This window comes from Eutrigla gurnardus, assembly GCF_963514095.1.
Source record: "Eutrigla gurnardus genome assembly, chromosome: 4".
NCBI lineage: Eukaryota > Metazoa > Chordata > Actinopteri > Perciformes > Triglidae > Eutrigla > Eutrigla gurnardus.
The window spans coordinates 29,765,279-29,790,824 of NC_139918.1; the positions used below are offsets into that span (position 1 = coordinate 29,765,279).

Below are 25,546 nucleotides of genomic sequence, written 5' to 3' on the forward strand. Positions count from 1 at the left end.
TTCGCTGCTGGAGCAGTTCCACTTCGTTAGACTTGACGAGTTGGCCGAGAAGCTTTTCTATCCTTCTGCTGCGCACACACGCACGCACGCACGCACGCACGCACGCACGCACGCACGCACGCACGCACGCACACACACACACACACACACACACACACACACACACACACACACACACACACACACACACACACACACACACACACACACACACACACACACACACACACACACACACACACACACACACACACTTGTGCACTAGAAATGGGCGCACATAAACATGGAGGCGGGGACAAAACGGAGAAAAGACGTTTTGGAGTTCTGCTCCGTCTGCAATCGTCAGCTGGACATTTCTCACCCGACCTCGCCCTCTGAAAGGCAGGTGACTCCAACACCTCCACCCACCAACATCTTCTCTGCTGCCTCCGTCTCACAAGTGCTTCTCCTCCTCCTCTCACCTCCTCTGCCCTCATCTCATCTTTCGGTTTTACTCGCCTCCTTACTGTCTCGCCAAACTCCTACTCCTTGTTTTTTTTGTCATTTGGGAAGGCTGCACTCTCTTCATTCATAATGACTTCATTCTTCCCACCTTCTCCTCCTTGTCTGACCTCCTTATGCTCGCCTCTTTTTGGTTTTTTATTTATGAGCCTGAAGGCTGAGCTGGACTCATGCTTAACTGTTACCTCTCGACCTCGTCCGTTTTTCACAGGAGAGAAAAATAAAAAAGCTCAGAATACAAAGAATGGCTCTGAAATGTTTCCGTGAACCAAAACGATCGGTGTCATAGATACAGCCATGTATTATGGATGCTGTTGATGAATTATTGCATTGTTATGAATCACAATAAAGTCAATAATTCCAGAAATGTGAAATGTCCTTGCTTTACTTGTTAATTATTGATGAAACTTCCACTAAATATTAACTATACCCAGGAGGTGTTTTTTCTGCGTCCTGTCCAGAAGGTAGGCTCTTTGGATAAGTACTGCCCTTTCAGTTCTAATCTCATGGAGCCAGACCTCCTTGTTAGAATGAGCTGACAGAGTTTTGAAGAAAATAAATAATACACTAAATCCTGATGGAGCAATTTGAACGTTTGTGATTTAGAAAATGCTCGGCCAGCAAAAAACAAACAAACTAAACTCACCACATCTCTGCTATTTTATAACAATCCATTTATGACCGATTCCCTGCAGACCTTTATGGCAGCTACCACCAAAACATTTTTCAACAGTCATGCATAATCACTGATATTGAACCTTTTATCAAATATCGTATTTTTCAAAGTTTGCTAAACCTTACAGACACACTTCTAAATAGTGCAGTTGCTCTGAGCTGTTCTTTCTGCTAAATGGATGTAACATATTGTAAAGTAGTGTAATGTCTGCGTCACATTCAGGAGTTTGGAGAGACAAGGAGCTACACTGAAGCCTCATCATGGGACTCGAACCAGCAACCGGATTGTTCACTCTGCAGGAAAGCTGCAAAATCAGTTGAGCACTAAGAAAGTAAATATTAATTATCCAGAGGTTTTTCTTTTAGATATAAAGCTGTGTTTGTATCACAGAAGCAGAACAGGAGATGTGTTGTCATGTGAAGAAAAGTGCAATAGCTGTCGGTTGTCATAGCGACAACGAATGTCAGAGGGGCGGTAAAGGAGAGGATGCAGCTCTGGAGCCGTAGGGCTGGCTAGTTAGCCATGTAGCTAGTTAGCAAGGCAGCTAGTTAACAAGGTAGGTAGTTAACAATGTAGCTAGTTAGCGAGATAGCGAGGTAGCTAGATAGCTAGTCAGCGAGGTAGCTAGTTAGCAAGATAGCTTGTCTGCAAGGTAGTTAGTAGCGGCGGGAAGTGAGGAGGAGGGGCCACTAGATCGAGTGCTCGTGAAAACTACAGTGTTTGTTAATGCTGTTCTTTAGCAGTGCTAAAGAACAGCATTAAGCATTAACCGGCTAACAGAGTCGTACATGCACTTCAGTCGTCGCGTCAATTTTCTCTAAAAAACGTTAAGTGGTTTATAAATGCAGACACACGTATTGGTGTTTTTCCAAATATATTACAAAGTGTATGTAGGTTAAAAATCTATGAATTTAAATTCAATAAATGTTACAATTATGGCGGCTCTCCCACAACCAAGCATTTTTTTTTTTTTTAAATGTGCTGAATACGTAGAGTTGGACTCATATACAAAACCAGCTCGCTGTTTTTATCTGGTCTAACAGGTTTCAATTCAACATTCTGCTGCAGAGAGTTTTACATTCATGTCTTTTCATTCAGAATTTCATCAGTAATAATCTGATAAGGATTCTATTAAAAGATCAGTGATAATATTGATTCTGCAGATGAGATGTCTTGTTATTGTATTCTGTGGTTATTCAACTCCTTACAGAAATATCATGTTTGTGTTATGAGCCTCTTTCTTTATTGTATTAAGTGATAATTACAGTGATAGCAGAATTAAAAGTCCCTCGGTATGTCTGTTATAGATTAGTAGCCTGTTAGAATACAAAGTGATAAAAAAGGTGAAATGATAAGCTTTTCAGGAGTCAAGATATAATGATAATACTATAAATACTATCATATAATACTGAACTTTTTAACCCCTGAAGTTCAAACAATGGCTCTTTGCTTCACAGGCTGCCATCCGTCTTATCATAGGATCTTTAAAACAAGTAATACCTGCTTTTTTCAATATTTACCTGCTGGACAGAAAGTGGGAGGCTTTTTCTTTTGGTTACCCATGGATACAGGCAACCATGTTGACGGGAAAATATCTACCACATATTCCACAAAGTGCATCTTTGACATCTGGGGATCAACTCTGAGATATAAGACTCAAATATGAGAGCGGTATGGCCTTGGCAAGACTACACAAGCGCCTTCGGAGAGCAAGAACGAGTAGATTATTTATTGTTGCCTGCATGGCCTCAGGATAAAGGCTCACAATATGACAGTCGTTCAGAAAACATTTCACATTTTCTGAGTGTTTCTTTTTTCTGCCTTGACAAGGGAGCAGTGAAGGGCAGTGAACAAACAGGGCAACACACAAGAAGCCTGCTGAAAGGACACACGGTACCTGGTCAAACATCCGCTTCGTAATGAGGGGACGAGCTCCGTATTGGCCTCCACCCAGCCGTGACACCGATGTTATTGTAGCGGGGTCGCATGTGCGTCATCTTATGATTCATCTACAAGCCATTTCTTTCAAGCAACCATTCAAATGGTGAATATAGATACAATGGTAACATTTAAGTCCAGCTATTGATCAATCATTAGCATTAAACATTTAATACATGGCTAGACAACAGAGCTACTTGGTTTAGGTCAGAACAAAATGATTGGTTCATGATCAAACAATAACGGTTTGTGTAAAAATGACCCTTAGCGGAGTTTCTTCTGTAACGTTAGATAACAAAAAATGTTACAATGTAACTAAAAAAAATAAATACAGATCATAATTTCTAGACTCAAGTAATCAAGTAGTCAAGTAATGACCATTAGGACATAACTAGCCTACATAAATAACAACCAACCTTTGAGGAAGGGTTAGCATTACATAACAAGTGTAAACTCAACGATTCCAAACAGCACTTCCTGGGTGAAAGTCCTGTGTTTGTCTGACCAATCCATCACCTCTTTTTCACTCTTTATACTGCAACAAATAGCTACTCCGTATCTTACCAAGAGTCAGAAAAACAGAAAGATTCCCTCCACATTCAATGTATCCGTAGTTTACAGAAACATACGCTGGTGTTGTTAGATTTAAAATAGACCCATACATTCAACGTAAGACTACAGCTGCTCCGAGCAAAGCCTCACTGCGAGCCGACTCAAACACCACATCAAGGGCACAGAGATGACCAGTCACGGCTCTGTCATCGCTGCCTGCGGAGCCCATTAAATGACTAATGAGAACACGCTGTCAATCAGACCTAACATTCCATAGCATCGGCCATCTTTACACCCTCCTCTATGGCATGTATACATTTATGCCACCATGTATATGGAGCATCCTGTGCACCGAAATGTAATTTCTTATCAGGCTGATCTAATTCATAATGTAAATATCTCCAACAAACGTGGAAGTCAGCCAGCAGAACAAAGGAAACATCACCTATTCATTTATTAAAAAATGAAATAAATATGCTGTTACATTTGGAGCGTTGCGTGACTCCCAGCTGATTACCCTGCAGGGCAGGTGGTTCTGGTCTGCTGAAGTGTGTGTGTGTGTGTGTGTGTGTGTGTGTGTGTGTTGCATTCGGGTGTAGAGAGGTCACAGATTTCAGGGCCGGTTGTGAATAATATCTCTAATGTCTTTCCTGCTCTTCCTCAACGCTCGACCCCCCCCCCCCCCCCACCCCCCTCGGCTGCACTCTCTCGCCCCGGAGCGAGACTTCTTTGTTAAAATGACAGACCATAATAGAATAAATAAGGCACCTATTTTTACCTGGCCGCCGGCAGGGCGATCACACTTGCACACATACCAGCACGCTACCAGCGATGGAGGTCTGCGAAGAGCTGACGCCCGACTCAGCGGGGGAGGGGGAGGCCGCCGAGGGTGAGGAAGGAGGTCGTGGTGATTTAATTGAGTGAGAAAGTAAAGAGGATAGCTGGAGACTAATAGAAAGGAAAAAAAGATCAGAGAGATAGATGAGTAGAAGGATGGATACTATAGGAAAAGGAAAAGATAGAAGTCGTTTGCTGCCCGTTTACCGCAGATGCGCCTTTTGCTTTTATCGGGTATTTCGATCTCTATACAGCATTTTCAATTTGATGTGACATTTAACAATTTAACCGGCTCCATAATGTCACCTTTAGGTACTTTTGAAGCACATTTTTAATTGCTGTTTGGAGTGTTTTGACAGAACTCCAAAGCTGGTAATTATTTTTTTTTAAAGCTGTATTCAAGCAAACTGGCCTTCAAAATGTTTCCGCATGACAGTTCACGACGTGAACGCGAGACGAGGCCGACTAAATTGGGCTAAACATATTCACATCCGCTCTGTGCATTTTACTGGAGGGACTATCGCTGCATTACGAGGGTTTTAACGAAGTTTGGAGGCAGTTCTTGAAGCACTTTCGTGCAACCGACAGTGTCAGAATGAGACATAAGGACAGAGTTTTCCAATACCTTTGGAGCACATATTGTAGAATGAACAACTTCAAATAGTATGCAGCTTCAGTGCTCCTGGACAAGTCTGCAGCACAATGTTTAGTCACTGTGAGGGCCATTGAATTCACATCTTTTCATACATAATGAAACATTCAATGAGCCCCCTCTGTGTGAACTCTATGGAAACGTCTTCATCTGTTCGACGTCTACACAGATTGGAATCATGTTTTTGTCATCCCATCTGAATAAGGACTGCTAGAATATCAAAGGTCTTTATAGTCTGAAAGGACATTAGGCTGTATAATCACTTCCTTGTACAACAGAAGCAAAATACTCTCCATTAAACAGGAAATATCATCACACTTTTGTGCACCTGGAGTTCAATCCATAAAGTAAGCCGTGAAGTAAGCAGTAACTGTTTTTGTGCTGCCTGGATTCAGAAAATACAAGCCATTCAGCCCATAAAGGTCTTCCTGTAAAGGCAGATTAGAGAACACCACCATAAATAATACTAGAAACCAGAGATTGAGACCATAAACTCATGTTTACTGAGATAATAAATCAAGTGAGATCATCGATTTCCATGCAAAACTTTTTCTTTTTGAAATCAGAAGAGTCACCCCCTGGTGGCCAGTAGAGGGAATGCAAATTTATAGCACTTGAGCTTTGGCTTCTTTCTTTGAATGTTACTAATATTCCTAATGTTGAACTGAAAATGCAACACAATTCTAATGTTTTTAATAACAGTTTGGATCTTGTGGATGTATTAAAAACAAGCCTTCTGTGGACTGGTTTGCAAAATTAGCATTTAATAAACAATTGTGTTGCTATGCTGATTTATTGGTGTAGCTTTAAATGTCCGTCCGTGATGTATTTTACAGTAGAGGTGAAGTTATATGAACTGATCTCAAACGAACTCAACTAATGTGAAGAATACAAGCATGTTATATCGACTGGATTTCCACATGGTGACTAAAGCCGCAGCTAACGGCCTTTCAAAGCTCTTGCATTTCCTCAGAGTAGCACAGCGCTGCAACGCGGACAGAGCTGCTCGCGTCTGATCTCTGCCGTGGTAATGGAGGTCTGACAATAAGAAACTCATATCACAACTAGCAGGGAAGAAAGCGCTATTAATCACTCGGACGCCAGCGCAGATACTGGACGCCGTTAATGAGCCACGGCCTCCGTCTCTACAAATGTGGCCGACACAGCCGTGACATTCAGCCAGTGTGTATAAATACTGTACATCCGTGCGTTGCTGGCTCGTTAGCAAACAATCGATGAGAAGAACTACCTTTACAGATTGGATCAAGGAGAAAATTGGTGTAATTAATGAGAAGTCAAGAAGGCCCGCTTCACTGTAACAGGAGACCACCATCTCTCTGCCCATGCAAACACATACAGCATCCACTTTTTTTTTTTTCCATTTCCATTTGATATGTAATTAGGAATCGGATACATAAATAAGCCTTAAAACCGCAAGCATAGCAGCTGTGCCCCAGGCAGCTAAGATGTAGAAAATGATGAGCCCACCTTTCAGTGAATGCAGAGGGAGTCGGGCACCTCTTGTATTTAGAGCGAAGGGCGAGGACATGGATCATCAAACTCTCCTGTGAGCTCATTACTCCCTCCAAAAGGCCAGGACGTTTCCAAGAAGCCGGGGAGAGATTAAGAAAGATGACTCTGTTTTCAGCTTCTTTTTTTTTGCCAGTGGAATCTATTTCCTCTCCTAGAAACTGATGGTCCCGGACCGGGTCGAAGCGGTTACCCACTGAGATTGAATCATTTCAGATCTTCACAGGCCGACGTAATCACCGTGCGCCCTGTTTGTCAGGAAAATAGACTCTGGATAGATCTGGCAGCGGTTCAGACAATCGGATTTTCAGTCCCACGTGGACCGAATGCAATGTTTTTATTGTTGCCTCAACACGGGGGCCGATAACAGCAGTGCAGGCGGAGGGAAACACTGCTGCTGCTGCTACATCCAGTGTCTGGTCGAGGGTAATTGTGCAGGACAAATACTGGTCAATACATTACATATTGAAGAGGTAAATCTAACAGTTCCTGACCTGAAATAGGTTTCCCGAGCAATTGATTGGAAGCACAAGCTGAACACCATCTCCATCTTCTCTAACATTAGGGAACAAAGTACAAGTTCCTTTCCTGAAACCTTCCTGAATATCACAGTTCAATATCCGTTTCTTTCCAGTGAGTCACAAGAAATCCAGGACATGTAAAATGAAGTATAACTGGACATTGATTATGATTTATTGACGTTCAAATCTGCGACATATGTCCCGATAACACTAAGTGTGATCTGGTATTGATCGTATCAGAATTGACCTCACCAAAATGGAACCACAAATCAGATCGTTTCATTCCCCTGTATTGTTTCAGGATATTAATAAGGTTATATTATAAATACCCACGCACACACTTATGGTAAGGAAACTAATACAAATGAATGTGTCATGGCTGCAGTTGTTGGAAAGTGCAGCTTCAGTCATCTGGATCGAGCATGCATTGTGAAAATAAAAACCTTGAAGTGACAGTTTCAAAGAAGAAGCTAAAGAGGTCGACACTTAAAGCCCGACCTTTTTTTTATTTTCTCTTTTATTGTGTTGAATCATTTAGCAGCGTCTGCAACTGCCTTTCAGAGGCGTCCGAGAATGAAGAGCAAAGCACTTTCCAGCCGGGTGGGAAGACTCATTTGTCTAATGCCGTCTGTCAGTGGGGAGGTAGTAAGTAACGGGGGGAACAAGGGAAACGATGGACAGTTTGGAGCCACTGAGGTGAAACAGCTGGAAGAGACGGCCATTACTTACCTCCGCCTGGTTACAAATAGACCGATTGCTGACATATGCTGGTATTTTGAGCATTAAAACAAAAAACAAACCAAAAAAAAAAAGAGCAAAGACGTCTTTGATTGTTCAATTAAGTGGAAGTGCTTCTGGAGAGAGCTTGTGTAGTTTACTGTAATTGCCGCGGATAAAAGTGATTGCGGTGTGAAGCCGCACTACGCTCGACAACACTCCCCCCTCCGGTGCGAGACGCAGACAGATGGCCGCCGCGCTGCGTTGTTTGTAGACGACGGGCAGATGCAACACGCCGGCATGAAATGATATCTCTAAATGAAAACAACTGGAGGAAGCATGTCGCTGTCGTTCTCATCAGAACGCATTAAACACAACCGCTGCCACACGTGAACGTTAACGCCGGCTTTCTTTTGGAAAGACAATATGTATCATCTGTCAGGAAATTTATGCCGTGATTAGCGGGCTCACTTTCATTTAGTGAATGTGGAATACTGACGAGCAATTAGTGCAGCTGCATTCACAGCAGAGAGTGTGTGTGTGGGGAAGTCTAATGTCTCAGTATGTATAGAGGTATCAATCGTCTAGGTTGGTTGGAAGTGTTTATAATAAAAAAAACTATAAGAGTTTTAATATGGATACATATTTCTTTTTAACACCTTCCTTCGAGAAATATAAATGCATTTCAGCAGCCCCTCAATGATGAAAACCAAATAATGAATGTTATATAAACAGCTATATATGTTATATTTGCACATGAACTTAAAGGTGGTTTCACAAAGGACCAAGGCTGCTGCCAAACAGCCCATTCTACACTTATCGACTATGACACATTGCATGGTCGTACTTATGGTGGGAGTAATGATCTCTGTTATATTTTTTGCAAAGACGGTGACACTGACGCACTGACATGAGCGGATGTGGAAATGTGAATAGGACACATTTGGCCCTTTTATACTCCGTGCAGGTTTCTCCTCACAATAACTGGCAATTTTAAAGCTCCTCAAACTCTTACATTTTCTCCACCCAACCACATCCTGGTAGTTACAAATGCTGCATGGACAGGAAAAAACCTGCTGCGTGAAACCCCTGCAAAGAGTTTGGTGGTGTGTTGTATAAAGAGTGATATCGTCTGCATAGGGAGGAGGTCGAAATGGATAATTAGGTCAAAACACGGGACTTGTGAAACTTATCTTAACCCAAACACAATCATGTTTCTAAATCTAACCAAGTAGCTTTGTTGCCGAAGCCTAATCAAGTTGTTTCCTGTGAACGCAGCAGAAGTTGGCACTAGAGGGCGACGTGGAGCATCAGAGTTTGGAGCTGAGGGACAACAAGCGCCGGTATTTGGCGAGTTGGGTTTCATTGTGTATTTCAAACTACACAGTAATGTAACTTAGTTAGTCGGTAACAACCATTCTCTGTCGTACTGATGACATACTGATGTATATAATGTTGTGAGAGTTATGCGAGCATGGGATTACGGAACAAAGCGTCATCTAAAAAAAGTTTGGAATCTTATCGGATACATTTCAGTCATTTCTAGAAAAAGGTATGGAGGTGAATGAAGCAGGCATAGCAATGAGAAGGGCTCGTCTGGGTTTGTTGCATGGTATATGGAGCCCACACAACAACAACCTAAACCCCATCTGTCTGTGCATATGTCTGTTCCCTGTCTGTTTTTAACACACACAAACAATAAAAGTGCCTTCCTGGATTAATGAAGTTGTATTGAATTGAATAAAAGATCTACCAAACAAAACTATCTATGAGGGGGGGCTGCATGTTTAAAAAAACTGCCTCAAGAGCATTTCAGCAAAACTGCCACCCCGGGAGGCCATTACATTTCTCCACAACACGGGTACGACCAGAAAGAAACAAGAGGAGAGCTGTTAAAAGGGGTCCCGTGTGAGGTTTAAGCATTTCTCCTGGCAAGCATCGAGTCTGCAACTGAAGTATGAAGTATCAAGAGTCCTGCCAGTTCTAAATTTGCAGCAAAATAATCCCGTCCACCCCTGCAAAACACACACTCAGCATTACGAGCCTCTGCGTGTTTTGTGGGGGTGAGTGATTATGAATCTCTACGATCAATGAATATCTAAATAACTGCAGGAATTAAAGTGTGATCGTCATACATCCCACACTGTCATAAACACACCTCGGCTTTGATGCACAGGCCAGTGATTCAGTACGGTTCATTTTCGTTTCCATTTATAAATATCATCCTTCCAACACTCGCTATGTGTTTGTGTGGCGTGTGTGTCCTACCTTTGCTTATGTCCTGGTACTCCATCCACAGCTGTCTCTGGACCTGTTTGTTGGGGTACCAGATGGTACAGGACTCCTGGAAGCCGTACATGGCCTCCTGCACGTAATGGTTACCGAACTCCCTGAGGATGGAAACAAAGTCGGCCCGCTGCGTCGCCCCGTCCAGAGAATGGATGGCCGAACTGAAAGCTGGGGAGATGGAGGGAAGAAAAAAACAAATATATATTTATATATAAATGCAGAAACAATTACAGTCAAAACAAAAACCAGAATGAGAAACAAAAGAATAATGTGAGTCGGGTGCAGGAGGGAAAACATAAGATTGTATTTTGTTTGCTCAGCAACTCTGAAAATGCATCTTTTCAAAAGGTAAGTTTTATTACATTATTATTTCACTTATTTACAAGGCTCACACTTTTTTTGCAGATCAAACATCAATACTGCCTTGCTACTCACTGAAGGGAACCCGCACTACAAGTACTCCACACCACAGAGGAGTCATTCCAGCTATGCAATTATTGCATATTCCCACGAGACATATTTCACAATATGCAGAGTGTCACCTTCAGGTTCTTATACATTTAGTGGCCTGCTTGATTCATTTAAGCATGCTGTTGCTTAGATTGCCAAGCAGCAGCCATAGGGGGATGAGGCAGTACTGGAATCATTTTAATGCCAATATGGCAGAAATAGCTTGGCATCTGCAACATTATTTTTATTTATGTATTAGCCATATATTATAATAAGCCTATATTTTGAAGGATTATTGGCTTCCTGGAAGGAAAAGTCAGGGGATCCCCCAAAAAATAATTATGGTTCATCCTCTGGGGACCATGAATGTCTGTAAGAAATGTGCCTCCAATTGCTAGAGTTGTTGAGACTTTTTCAGAGCACAGACGTCTGCTTGAGTTTTAAAAGCCTGTGTCATCCTTCTTAATCCAGGTTTGTCTCCCATAATTACACACATATCGTACAAGTTTGAATTCACGGCGGCGTCTGGCACTAAATGTCTTTAACGGGTTTAACTGAACCAAATCCATCATCCACAGTGGCCACATGAAGAAATCATCTTTCAGGTAATTCAGAGTTCTATAATACCTGGTGAAGGATTAGAATCAGAATACCCGATGAAGGCAGATATGGATAAACGCATCATTTTGTGTTTATGAATTGTGAGACGTTTCTTTGGAGAACTCACGTTTGCAAATTTCCTCTTGATATCTGCAAGTCTGTCTTTGTTTTTCTCTATCGGTTGTCCTTCTCTGCATGTTTGGCATCGGTCACAAATGAATAATCAGGATTAAAAGTTAAAATTGCCATTCAGACAGTGAAACTCCATGAAGGACTTTGGTTTACCGTGTGCTCTCTTATGGTAAGGTTATGGTGAAATAATTGTCAATTCTCCTGTACGTGTGCATGTTTGAGTCCGCCGCGACCAAACAGGATTCTATCTTATTAAATATTGGAAAGCAAAACGTGCAACTGCAATTTATCATCATCATATCCGGGAGAAGCGGTATTAGTAGCTCGCCGCTCGTTCTTGCTTCTCCTCTAAAATTAAATTAGGAGGCCACTGAAGTGAGAGACGGAGAGCGGGCGCTGAGGATGAGCGATGGCAGCTTTGCCATCAGACGTAAAAATCAGTAGCCTCACCCCTCTGGTGGCTGTTGAAATATGATGAGCTAAAGTGGGAAATGGGAGTAAAAAAAAAAAAAAGAAAAGAAAGACGGCGGCTCCCGAATGACTTCGGAGCGAAGGGAAAATAGAAACTGTATCCTCGGCAGACGCTTCCAAACCCCAGCAGCACCATTGGAAATGCATTAGAGGTGTCATGGCTGTATTTACAGTAGGGGTGGCTGCACTTATCAAAATGGAAACTATTTATGATGGATTTATGAATAATGCATGCACTTAAAACTAGACAAAAAAAAAAAAAATCCAAATTATTAAATCACACTCTCCTTCCAGCTGGTCAGGCAGAATGAATGTTTACTGCCACAGGAAGAACCAAAGTTATCCGGAGAGGCAAATAAAACACATTTTTATAGAATAACACGTTTAGCGCTGAGGAAACCGGTGGGGAAATATTGAATATAATCCCCGACGTGTCAGCAGCAAGAGCAGCCCTCAGAAGAAGCATTGCTTGACTAAGTACCTACGCACAGTTATCTTATTGGGGGAAGTTTCCGTGGCAGCCGCTGTCACAACGCCTCGGTCTCGCTATGGATACAAAGCTTGGTGATGTATGTGTGACAGGCTATCAGAGACGGCGAGAACGGCACGGGGAATGAAATGATACACACATCTCTGAACGCACGCCGCCTTTTCTATCCATCCGTCTACATCCGTCCTCATATTTTCATGCTTTTTACCTGCGAGTCCTGTGATACAGACCGATCCACGTTTTTTTGTTTAGTTGGATACGATGATGCTGATGCGAGAGAACGCCTGCACGCCTGCTGCCTAAATCACTGCCGCCACAATAGGCCCCTTCCAGCATCTATAATAAATGGATCGTTTTAATCTGCGCTTCTCGGGGACGAACAAAAATGGCACAGTGGTGCAGACTGACTCCTCCGCACACACACTTACAGTAAATAATGGATGTGGTCTTATTAGTATGTGTACGCAGGCTTGAAAGTCATAAACTACCCGTGTCAGGGAACACGGCGAATAGTTTAGAAGACAAAAAATACACACGCATGAAGATGGAAATCACTGCTTGCTTCCTGTTTTTCGTCCTCGTGTGGGGCTGCGACCAGATCACCAAACTCACGGTTCAGGTTGCATCGTCAATGAGCCAAGTTGGCTGATAGATCGTTTTTTGTTTTCTTTTTTTTGTTTGTTTTAGCAGACATTTTTCTAGAGACCTGTGCTCAAACTCTTGGAAAGGTCTGTAACAATATGAGGAAACGTACAGTTTAAATATGATTTAAACGTTTTAAAAAGTAAGAAATAGTGATTCACACCTGCTGCACTGCAGTGATGGATGGGTCTTCTGTCAAAATCAATCTAAATAAATCCAGGTTTATGACAACATCGTTGGTGTACATTTGCCTTTAAATCTAAAATCACAAACGTTAGACGGGACTAAAGGTCGGTTTACTTTCCCTGAGACTCTAATTCTAAAGAATCTGTCCTTTAAAAGACTTGCTGGTACATGTTGTTCACCCCCATATGTCTATATTGCAGTAATGACATAGAGAAATATCTAAAAAGCCACTATTCCCATGTTCCTAAGTTGTGAGTTTTTATCTGCTATTTTATTAATATGCAGTTTCCAGTTTAATGTATTCTCACACATGAACACTGATTCTAAGCTGATTATATGATTATAAGCTGCTGGGTTTCTACTTCCTGGAAAGACCTTTTTTTTGCTATCCAGGACTGTTTTGTTTGAAGATCCCTGGACAGATGTGTGCATCTGCATCTTTTGAATATTAAAAGTGAGTGTGAGTTATTGTACAAATAACAGACTGGTTGAGGTTGTAGTTATAGTCAAAGGGCGTCGTGTCTTTGAGCCCTGCGGCCCTTTTGTTTGGCTCTGTTGCTCAGCAGCTTCTTCTTTTCTTTTATTGTGGTTTGTGCCCTTTTGAAGTGACATTTTGCTAATTTGTGATTAAAGGGGACTTGACCCTGACCCGTTTATTGCCTTTCAGGGTTCTCTCTCCGAGGGCCGCGACTGAGCAGCATCGGCACAATCACTCCATAATTGACTGTTTTAACAAGGGATTAATTTGATGTAATGGACCCAACCTGAACCCTTGAGCACCACATTACATCGCCGCTGTGAAGCACCGCTGAGGTGACAGTCTTTATTTGTCCAGGAACCGGATTACCATAAAACTGCTGCTGATACCAACAGATTAAGGAATGCAGGTTTTTCTGCAGACAGCGTTTTTCTGCAGACACATTCACCTGGAGGTTTTATTCTTGTGCATGTTCAGTATCTCAAAAAAGTACTTACTCAAGTGCTGTATTTAAGTAGCGTACAATTTTGAGGTCCTTTTAATCACGCTTAAATAGTGATATTCATCAAAATCACTTTGTTTTAGAGGTCTCAAAATAAAAGGGTTGAACTGATCTGATGGTGGAAAAAGGATTCATTCGTGGGAGAGAGGTTGGAAGTTCAGACTATTTCAACATGTATAAGCTGTTTTATTCCCCAATATTGATAAGACTTGTGGGCATTTGGAAAACTGTTGGATACATAGAAAGAAATTAACTTTTCATTCTTTGATTTGTTGTATTCTAACTGCGTTACACTCCAGAATTAGACATGTTTGAGTTCCTCCGACTTCCAGACACGATTGTGACGTTTTCATCAACAATATTTACACAGGCCCTACACAGGCCCCACTTGTTTACCCGTCGTATTCCTACTTTGACTTAATTAACTTCTCTAAAAGAAGTTGAGCGTTGACAGATGAGTCGATGTGTCACCAAAGTCACGGCTCGACAGCGGAATGAAAAGATGACAGTCTGCCTGTTAATCGCGTAGCTGATCAAAAATGAAAATTAAAACAAAGTACCCAAGCTGTTATGATGAGCTGCTAACCTTGATGTGTCACATGAATTACAATGGGATGTATAATTGATCGCCGACGGTGCCGTTTTATGGCACGGAGACCCCGGCTGAGAGTGGTCTCCTCCGGCATAAATAAACAATCAGTATTAACTAATTATACATATAAATATAGCTCTATATATAATGATTCGCCCAAAGTGGCGAGTGATATACCTTGAGAGAGAACCCACTGGTTGAGCTTGACATGGTAGAGCACAGATCGGAGACTCCAGTGCTGGACCAGGGGGTAGCCGGTCACCTCGCTGTAGTTCACCATACCTGCAACCACACACAGAAACAAACAGGGTTATTCACACGGATGCAGGGTTGGTGCCGGAGTAAAGCCTGGAGCCTCCTGCAAAACCACCCCGCCAAAATAAAAGGCTCTATCAGTGTGTTATTTACGCCAACAGTGGAGGAGATCGGTGTCTTCGGCGTGGCTCCACATCTCATTCGTGTTTACATGAAGAATCAGGAAGAATATTTGATAGTTATTCATATTATATTAGACGACAGGAGAGAGAGAAGCGAGCAAAGTCTCAAGACACACACACACACACACACACACACACACACACACACACACACACACACACACACACACACAGGAAATGAATATGAATTCATTTGGAAATAGTGATATATGAGAAGGCAGGCCAAGGTCTTCAATGTCTGATGAAAGCGAAGGACAACATTCACTTGGATATAGAGCACATTTCTATTAAACGGTATTTTCATACCCCAGACACCTCCAGCCTTTCCCTCTGAAGAAACAGCGTCAAAACTAAAAGAAAACGTCTGCAGCGTTCTCTCCATGTACGACACTGAAAATGGATCAGATTCAGGTAAAAACTCTGCTTTGACACCTCTTTGCTGTTCACGTCTTATAAAAACAATATCAAGGAATGTGTCCTTAGTGTCTCGTCACAAGAGATGATAAAGTAATCAGGATGGACAGGATGATGGCGTATTAACTTCCTAATTTAAAAAATGAGCTTGCACAGACAGCATAATATGCTGTAATTAAGAGTAATCACTTTTTAGCACGTGTAAAGATGTCCCACTTTGACAATGAGACGGGTGTAATTCATGCAGAATGAGGACTCATTAAATTGTCCAGGAAGGGTATTCAACATAAAGTGTCTGCCAGATCAAATATGTGGATCAAAGCGGATCGATCGAGGCCCCGGAAACCACCTACATGCAAAGAGATGATCGGCGTTGGAGACAACCCACAGGCGAGGGAGGGAATGATGATTCATCAATCATTATCAAAAGGGTTGGTGAGTATTTTTTATTTTATTTTCGGGTTTGATAAATGCCATTAAACCCAAACCAGGCAATGCAAGTTTGTTGTGTGTGTGTGTATATATATATATATATATATATATATATATATATATATATATATATATATATATATATATATATATATATATATGAAGTTGGAGCTGAGAGAAGACCATTAAGCCAATTCTAAGCCGGTGGAAATGAAGCCTGGATTAGTTTCTCTAAATCCTGCCTGGACATTAATCCTCTGATTCTTGCTTGTTTTTGGGATGATAGGATGCAGACTTAGTAATTGATTTGACCAGTGGCATGCGGTCCATTAGGGGTGCCGGGGCGCTGTCCCTCCTGGAACTCCAACTGAGGAGTACATACTGCATGTGAATGAAAACTTCACATACAGTATGAAATGCCACGACCAATGAAGAAGCGCCTCCTATAGTCTTTAGTGGCGACGCCTACTTTTCTCTAAGTCTTCCTTAGAGACAGGACAAGTCGCAGGTCATATTCAATGATTATACATTCAAAGGGAAAGTCTGATATTGGTCTGTAGTTGGTAAAGACTACTTTTAAAAAAAATATATAGGAAAGGCTTGACAACTGCAGTTTCCAAGGCTTCAGGAAAATGAAGTGATAAAAGAGAAGCACTTCTGCACTATTTCTTTCGCCAAACAGCTGAAAAACACTTTCAAAGAGTTTTGTTGACAGAGCATCAAGGCAGCAGGTGGGCGGCTGAAGATGCTGCACAATTTCTTCCAGGGCAGTTAATAGCATTGGATCTTGCCTTTTTTCTCTCCACCAAATCATAATGCTTTAAGGGGATGCATCTTTTTGCATGACATTCATCATTTAACGGCTTATATAATATAAATACTTTGACAAATTCATCGGATATCTATATTTTGCTGTGATGTACAGATAAAAAGAATAACTACACAAAGTCTCAAGTAATTCTTTCTGGCCTGCCAGCCTGACAACAAGAAAACATCTTTTAAAATGCTTGTTTTCTGAATGGAGTTCGGATCGATGGGAGCTGGGCTATGCTAACATTGCCGCTGCTCCTTAAACATAAATAACATCATCGAGACAAACACGGCAGCGACCTTGTGGTTTGCACCATAGACCGACTCTGGTTTAAACTCCAAGACTATCTGAAATACCAGAGCTTGGTTAGCGACTCTTCAACAATAAAACAAGTCTGCTGATACTACAGGGAGGAAGAGTAAGCAGCAGAAAATAAAGGGGTCTTTTATTGTGAAGGATTTGTAGGAAAGGGAATGTGTTATCCATCATATCTACAGCTTTTAACCCCAACATGTAAATATTCAATCAGGCAGGTGACTTGTTATCCGGAGCATGTGATCACAGAAGTGTAACCGCGGGCCGAGACCCCCGCCTCATTAATGGACCCATCCTTAACAATCCTGACTGGTTTGTTTTGTCCAGTTCCTCAATCAGTGAAGGTCTCAGTCGTGTGTGAGATGCAACACAACCAACGCACCCCAGTCAAGCTAACAAAGGTCACGCTGCCACACTCTTAAGTATTATTTTCTGTTGCTTTACCAGCGTTCCTTTAAAGCCTGCCGTATTGATTCGGCTCCATTTACCAATCCTATCTCCTGCCGGAATCAATAATGCCCATCTCCTCTGCCCGAGGAAGTGCAATGTGTGTCATCGGACGCTACACGTTCATAACGACCTGTCGGCATAACGACCCGTCGTCATAACGACCCGTCGTCTTAGCAGCGGCTACGAACCGCCGGTGGCAGTCGGAGCACGACGTACGGACGCGTGAATGAAACCGGGTCTGAGACCTTCATCTGAGACCGAGCTGCTCAACGACGGGATCCGACCACAGACTCTTCGTTAACGGGACTCAGAGCAAATAAACAATCTCGCTCCCTTCTCATTTGCTTATGTATTTAAGCATGAAATGATCTTCTTATCGTTACAAACGTCAAATTATTAAACCATCTAGTACTGTCATTTGTTTCAGTGAGTAACACACACACACACACACACACACACACACACACACACACACACACACACACACACACACACACACACACACACACACACACACACACACACACACACGCTGATGTTTGTCATAAGAATGCAGGATGGGGTTTTTAACATTAACACCACTTACACCGGCCATTAACAGAGCTGCAGAACATAAATCATCTCGTCTCCTATGGCAACTGACGGCGGCGTCACGCCGCAGCGGTGGAATTACAGCCATACATCACTATGACTGCCCCCGCCGTGTTCACAAGCACATCCAGGAGGTCTCTGGGTAATGCTCATGACTGAGACGTGTCTCCTGCAACCAGAGGCATGGAAGAGGGGACAGGGAGGAGGGAGAAGAAAAAATCCCCGGACGTGTTTGAGAAGAGATAAATTGAGGTGTGATAAAAAGCCCAGTGCAGCTCGGTAAAGTTGAAATATCGTGCGAGGCAAAAGCTTAGGGAGCAGATGTAAGAATTCCATCTCAGACGGAAGGAATCGCTGTGGTAACAGAGCAGGAGTGGACCGTGTGGGCGGTAACACAGGAAAGCAGGACATTTAGAAATGCTCTGATTTTCAGTACCGTCTTCCTACCATGCTGTAGTGTAGTGGACAGCACACGCCACTAGAGGTCAGTCTCTACGACAGGGGTCACTGACCTCTCGACCCAGAGCTACCTGAAGGGTAGGGAATACAATGGAGAGCTACCTGTTTACATATAGTCTTCACAAATGATCCATTTGCTCAGTTTACTAACTTCATTAGAGCGTTATCCCCAGCCCCGATGTTACCCCACCTTCAGAACAGGCTCTTAAGGTGGGCTGGCTCTTAAGGTGGACCACCTATTCTCTGAGTTGCTCAAGGGGCCTTGTGGTGAGTAAAATACCCTAAACCTTGCTGTCAAATGTGTATTAAAGTATTAAAAAAAAGAGAGATACAGCCCTACAGCAGTTAAACTAATAGAATGTGCAATCTATATTTATTTTACACGCTGAGAAGGAAAATGTACAAATCTTCTTTAGTTTGATCCAACAAAACAAACCTTTTAAGCCTCTTTTTTTCAGGCAAGGAATCTGCAATATCGCTGTTTCATCCATCATTCAAACATACGTCTCTGTTTCATCCATTTATTCACCGTAATGGTTATATTCAGACGCAACAGGACTGTTAATGATGCGACATGCGAGCGGGAGGATATTACCCCTCACTGCAAGGGGGACATGCAAACAACTGAACATGTAAAGAATCTCCTTCACAACTTTGAAACACTTCAGACGTGAGCTGCTTCAGACGTGAGCTGCTTCAGACGTGAGCTGCTTCAGACGTGAGCTGCTTCAGACGTGAGCTGCTTCAGACGTGAGCTGCTTCAGAGGTGAGCAGCGTGCCGGCGCGACGAAGAGAGCGTTTATGCAGACGCGTGTTTTAAACAGTTTGGGAAGCAGTGAGCATAAATGAGTCCACGAGACAGGAACTTTACTGCACTAGTTGGGAGTATTTTAACAGATGCTTAGATGTTGTTTTGCTGTTGTTGAACTCGGCCTTCGTTCGCTTCAATTCATCAACACTTCACTTCACGCTCTTCCCTCCATTTGCGCTGCAGGCGCGGCAGAAAAACGACGTTTTCTTTAAGAACTCAAGGTGACGCCAGGCGTTATACTGACATACAAATGATCGTTCTGCCAGTGAAGCATTTCTTTACAATCGGGCGATAAATACGAAACCTGTGTTATTTATTTTCCGCATAAAGACGGACATAAACTAGATATGAAGTATGATAAGTGTTGGGATGCGTGCTGCGGAAACACCACCACCTATATGTGATGAATAAGCCTCTGAATGTGATGTTCCTGCATTGTCCTCACCTTCAGCTACATCCATTTATCCCCTCTTATGGGAAACGGCTCCCCGGAACGATAGATATATATTCCCCGGCGCCAAGAGAGCGAGAGCAAACCACTACATAACCTCCACCGCTGCCGCCCCCCTCCCGCCTCCCCCCCACTCTAGTGGAAATGAATAACAAGCCCAAAAAACATATATGCTGTAGCACGGGCATATTCTTCTTCTTGCTGAAGGGCCTTGTCTCCCTTTTAGCCCTGGGGTGCTCTGCTCTCATTGTCTTGACAGAATGATTAATTTGACTGAACTTCACTTTGCAAACATCCCAAGTTCACAGAGAGCCGGAGAGGGGAAGCAGCTTGGTCAGGTCCGGCTTCCTTCTTCAGCTGATTGCTTTTGTTAAGATACAGGACGGACAAATGTCTTTCACAATAAAACCTTTTTTTTAAATACACCAAATAATTAAAGATTTTATTCCTCAAAAGCAGGGTGATAGTGGAGAAAATATAGCTGACGTACAGCTCTGCTTGTATTTCCACACCTCAGTTTGAGGGTTAACTGAATATTATTACTGTAACAAATTCTACTTTTGAGAATTTCTACATCGTGAGACGTTCGATTTTTACTCCACGGCATTCCGGGTGGAGATGGAGATAGCTGCTGTCGAGGACGGATGAAAAGGACGCCGGGTCGCAGATTGGAGGCGGCGCATTTTTCTCTTCAAAAGGAAAATCACTTCTGTTGTAACCGTGGTAACACTCTCTGTGACGACCATGTCTATAAAGCATTAGGTACATACTTTGAATCTGTTATAATACATATAATAGATTATATAGTGTAAGTATACATATTCACACAACTTATAATGCAATTATAGCACATAATGACAAGTCAAGTATGATATTTCAGAATTGCTGATACATTTTTAATTGTGGAAATACTTTTTTAAGTGTATTATATCATTATATACATTGTTATGAATTTAGGATTATTTATCAGTGCATTAAATTGAGGATAAACATAATTTACTAACTGAAGATGTGGACTAACTTTCAGAATTTTCAGAAAAGCATTTCTCACATGATTTGCTCCATTGTGTGATGTACTGCATACAAAGGAGCTAAATATGTTAAATACCTTTTAATGTAACACAATCCAACACAAATGACCGGGGAATTGAATCAGAACCTCCTTTGTATGGTGATTAAAATAACCATTATAATAAAAGATGGTATTTATTACAGGACGGATTACTCTTCTGGTCCTTGTAATTCAGTGTAAGTTATGTATATTATCTATTCACAGCTTCTGTGTTTGTCAAATGAGTGTAATTGAAACTAGAAGGGCACTCTTGAGAGCGCCGACCTCCACCGAGGACGTTTCCCAAAAGTGAAAAACAATGCGTGTACCCTCCCCGCCATTCAGATCCGTTCCTGCTGACGAGCAAACGGGGGGAATATGCAACCTCGCTGTCGGAGGTAATTATAGATCCGTATGCTTCCCGTGTCTTTAAATAAACCTTCAGCATCAGACGCTGACTGTGTTTAGTGTTTAATTAGTGGTCTAACTGTAACAACAGGGTCACAGATTGGGTCTCATTTAGAAACGGTGATTTAGGAATTTGACAACATTTCAGTGCAACTTACAATGGTTTGACTTCACCGTTTTATTATCAATACTTTTAGCCAAAAACTACATGAGAAGATATTGGTTCATTCGCTCAATAACAACTCATGAGATCGATTTCATTCAGGGTTTTTTTCAACAAATGTATCCTCCAAAATCCTGCGAGGCAGGTTTTATATCGCTCCACTAATGTCCGCCGCTGCCGCTACGTTTCTCCGCACTTGAGCTCAGAAGAACAACGTGTCCTTAAAAGTAAGATGTGATAAAGAATGGGCGCCGCTGGTCACGGCGTACTAATGCAGATTAAACGTGTGGTGGTGGAGTCTAACAAGGCTAACTGTGTGACTAATGGCGGTATTAAATGGAAAACTCACGAAGGGCACAGGACAGCATGTTAAACACGAGAGCTGACGATGGATTTTAAAAAGCTGCTTTATTTCCTTCCATGAGTGTATCGTTACACATAAAGTCTGAGCTGTCCACAAGCTTTATGTTTTAAACTGACATAGGCGGGACTACGCCGGGCCCAGGATGCATTGCAGTTACATAAATCAAAGCCAAATTGAATCAATACTTCAGTGAGCGACCGTGTGAAGTAGTCCGTTGGGATGTAAACTCTCCGGTCCCTCTATGAATCCTCCGACGAGGGCCAGAGTTCAATTCAACTATCAGAGTTTTCTTCCCTCAGTGATCCATCTTCATTAGCCCGTCTACTTTTTCAACATCCAAATAGAAAGACAAACACACGAGATGAGCTGCATGAAGGTAGAATGTTTATCCACCTCATTCTCTCTTCATGCACCTGCATTTTTCTCATTTCCCAGCACCTTGTCACACAGAATTACTTTGTTGTGCAATTAAATGTGAGCTCCCGGGCGACGAGGTCCTAAAACGCACTAAACTACACTGCTGTATCAAAATACACATGCAGAATAATGGCAGCTGGTGACTCGGAAATAACCTACAGCGTCATGTTATTTCACACTAGAGTCCGTCAGCCAGCGTATGTCGAGTGCTTTTATTGTGAAAGGTAAGAATGGGTAAAGCGGTGCTGCTGTTGTCAAAGTGGAGGCAATGAGCCTATTTCCCCAGATTAATAAATACAAAGTGCTTTTTTAGATATTTGTGAGGTGGTGCTCTGCTCACATTGATTATATATTATTTTGGAAAGTAAATGATAATGTAGGTGCTCATTTACAGCGGCATGCTCAGGGATCTCGCGGATCTCTCACACTCTTTTGCAGCAAATGTCCACAAACAGGAATTATTTGAATAACCTGCCCGCATATAAACGGAACTATATTAAAACTTCATAAAGTGACACATATGAACTTTTATCCCAAACAATCTCACAAGACTATACATATTAAAGCATCAGCCATTGCAGACACATCTTAAATACTTAAACTCAGCAGAGCGCCCTCTATCCCCAGTCTGATAGTACTGAAACAGATGAAGATACTATAATATATAATATAATATAAGATAATAGTCCCAGTGTGGAGTTGAGCCACATTTTTTGCCAGAACTGTACACTATTAACACGGTGGTGTCAGCCAAAGACATATTTCTCTGCTAAATAGGTCAGATTATGAGACCCGCAAGTGACTTAGAAAACCCACTGAACCATGTGAATAGCATGTTGTCTGCAAAAAAAGGGGAACACAATTTCATGTGATTTCCAGTGAGAGAAATCCTGCCATCTTTGTTCCTCCTCCAATCAGGGTGCACGTGGGAATGTAAATTGAGTTCTCTTGTTAACATTTGTGACTCCGTCCCGTCGGGAAGGAGGACCGAGGATCTCAGACGAGCAGGCGGCCCGTCTAAACACCCAACAGTCCTCCCGTAACTCTGCCACGCGGCTGGAAGCAGTTTGTTATTTTAGTGGCTTCTCTAAGGAAGATTCATAGGAATGAGCTCAGGTAGGAAAGTAATCTTATGCCTCATAGAACCCCATTAACTAGCCTGGCCTGTGCTCCATTTCACTCTCGGATAAGTCTGGGAATGAATGATTTAGTGGGAAAGAGAGGAGGAGGAGTGAGTGAGGAAGGAGTACAGAACGTGGTGGTGGTGGTGGGGGGGTAACAGCAGGAGTTATCCAGCGGGCCCATTCTCTGATCTAATGGGAAACTAAATGTAATACAGCACAGCACAGATTTCTTCCACAGACAATTCTGAGATAAGCCATTTTTTTTTTATAAAAGAGGATTGCTGGAACAAAATGTTGGCCCTCAGAAACGATGAGCAGACTCCGGGGGGACGGTTAGGTGAGAGCCTAGGCCAAATGCTTTCCATAATTCAAGGCCAAAGAAAGATTATCATAATGCGGCGCCTTCACCGCCCGTGCTCGTCTCCGTTCAGCCAGGTATTCCCGACAAAACGCTTACACTAATCTCAACGTTTCCGTCGCCGCGGACAACGCAGGACCAGAGAATGTCCTCGGTGGCCTCTGAAGCAAGACGTTAAGACCGCGTCCGAGGCTAGCATTAGGGTGGTGAACTAGCGAGGGGGTCTCAGCTGTGTCCCCTGAATCCTTTTATCCCTTGAGGACCTGTGGTCCCTCTTCCCCTACCGGGCTTCTTTTTCTCAGGTCTTTTTCATGTCATTGATATCCTCTCAAATAGCTTTCATGTGACGATGGAAATCTGCTCACTCCAACATAAAATGTGAGATATTGACAAACGTGTCCTGAGCGTCCTTACATTAGGGCAATGTTGTACCTTAATAAGTAATATGTTGCAAATTATGAGGATAGAGAATTGGCTGGTGAAGGCCCCTGACCCCCCCCACACCGGAATAGTATAAGCCAATTCAGTAATCCATCCATTTAGCGTCTGGCTACGAAGTTTGCTTCTGACAACTTCAGCTAACGTCTAATAAACACATCACCAATAAGTGGAAGCTGGCGCTAATTAGGCTGGCAGATGTGAGTGGTGACATCTCAAGGTGACACGCTTTTCACTTCCGCTGCGTTGAAGGAAGGCTGGAGGGAGCGCCGTCGCCGGCGACTCAAAATAAGACGCCAAAAAAAAAACGTTCAGCAGCTACCTTTGTGCTTACGTGGTCACAAGGCCATATGCTCCCCCTTTAATTATGAGGGACTCGGGGAGAGAGGGACCCTGGGTCGGACCATGAATCACTGCCACAGCTGCCTGCCTCCAAAGACCCGTTCCACTGGATCCGACGCTGCCCACACACGTCTCCCCGTCTTCATAAATAACCCCGGTCCTGATGCATGTGTTAAATAGACAGCTGACACCACAGTTCACTTTCATCAACACCTTTGTTTGTTGGCCTAATTAATATCTGAAATGATGCATTGTCTAGTGGTATGAGTCAATGAAAGGAAATTAATGTTGACCTGAGCACCTGAAGGATTGCATGAGCCCGAGTAGACCTCCTCAGATCAGGATCTCTTTTACCAAACACGTCTGGTACGAGAAGAAAATCGCCTCAGCAACAGGAATGAAACTCACACAGACCTGCACGTGTAGTCAACACATTAAAAAAAAGGTGAGACTGTAAATACTTTACACACTAAATTTAACTTGTGTGTTAAATATCATATGTGGTTTCAAATAAGCTCAATTTGCACGCAAAATAAATGTACATGAACCAGAAATAAATAAATAAGGTCGCTGCTGCTGTTCCGCTCAGATGGACGGCTTAACGCTTCGACACGTTTCTTCCTGTTTAATCAAAGCCTTCGTTTGTTTTGTTGTCTGTTCCGCTATTTAACAAGAAACAATGCTCCTCACAGGAGGCCAGAGCCTGTATTTATTTAAAGTTTAAAGTTGCACTTTGAGAGCATCGTTAAGATGCTACATCTAGGAAGAACGTTGAGCTCCTGTAAATACGTGTTAGCAGTGATAACTAATATATAAAAAATAAAACAAAGCAACACTATTTTACATGCTGACATACAGAAAGAAAAAAGAAAAAAACACCACAGTTGGAGCCCCATAGGAATAAATACAAAATAAACATGGATATACTGTACATACGATATAACCCAAGAGAAA

At 42.4% G+C, this 25,546-nt stretch overlaps 1 protein-coding gene across 2 annotated transcripts in view; it reads right to left on the reverse strand.

The window, feature by feature from the left end:
* The window catches only part of astn1 (astrotactin 1), a 299,205-nt gene that overhangs the window by 118,849 nt on the left and 154,810 nt on the right, over positions 1-25,546 (reverse strand). For both annotated transcript variants that reach the window (XM_084008564.1, XM_084008565.1), the window contains 2 exons: positions 14,934-15,038; positions 10,193-10,381 (listed from right to left, as the gene is read on the reverse strand). In XM_084008564.1, the coding sequence (XP_083864690.1) occupies positions 10,193-10,381; positions 14,934-15,038 (294 nt within the window). The remainder of the gene's footprint in view (positions 1-10,192; positions 10,382-14,933; positions 15,039-25,546) is intronic.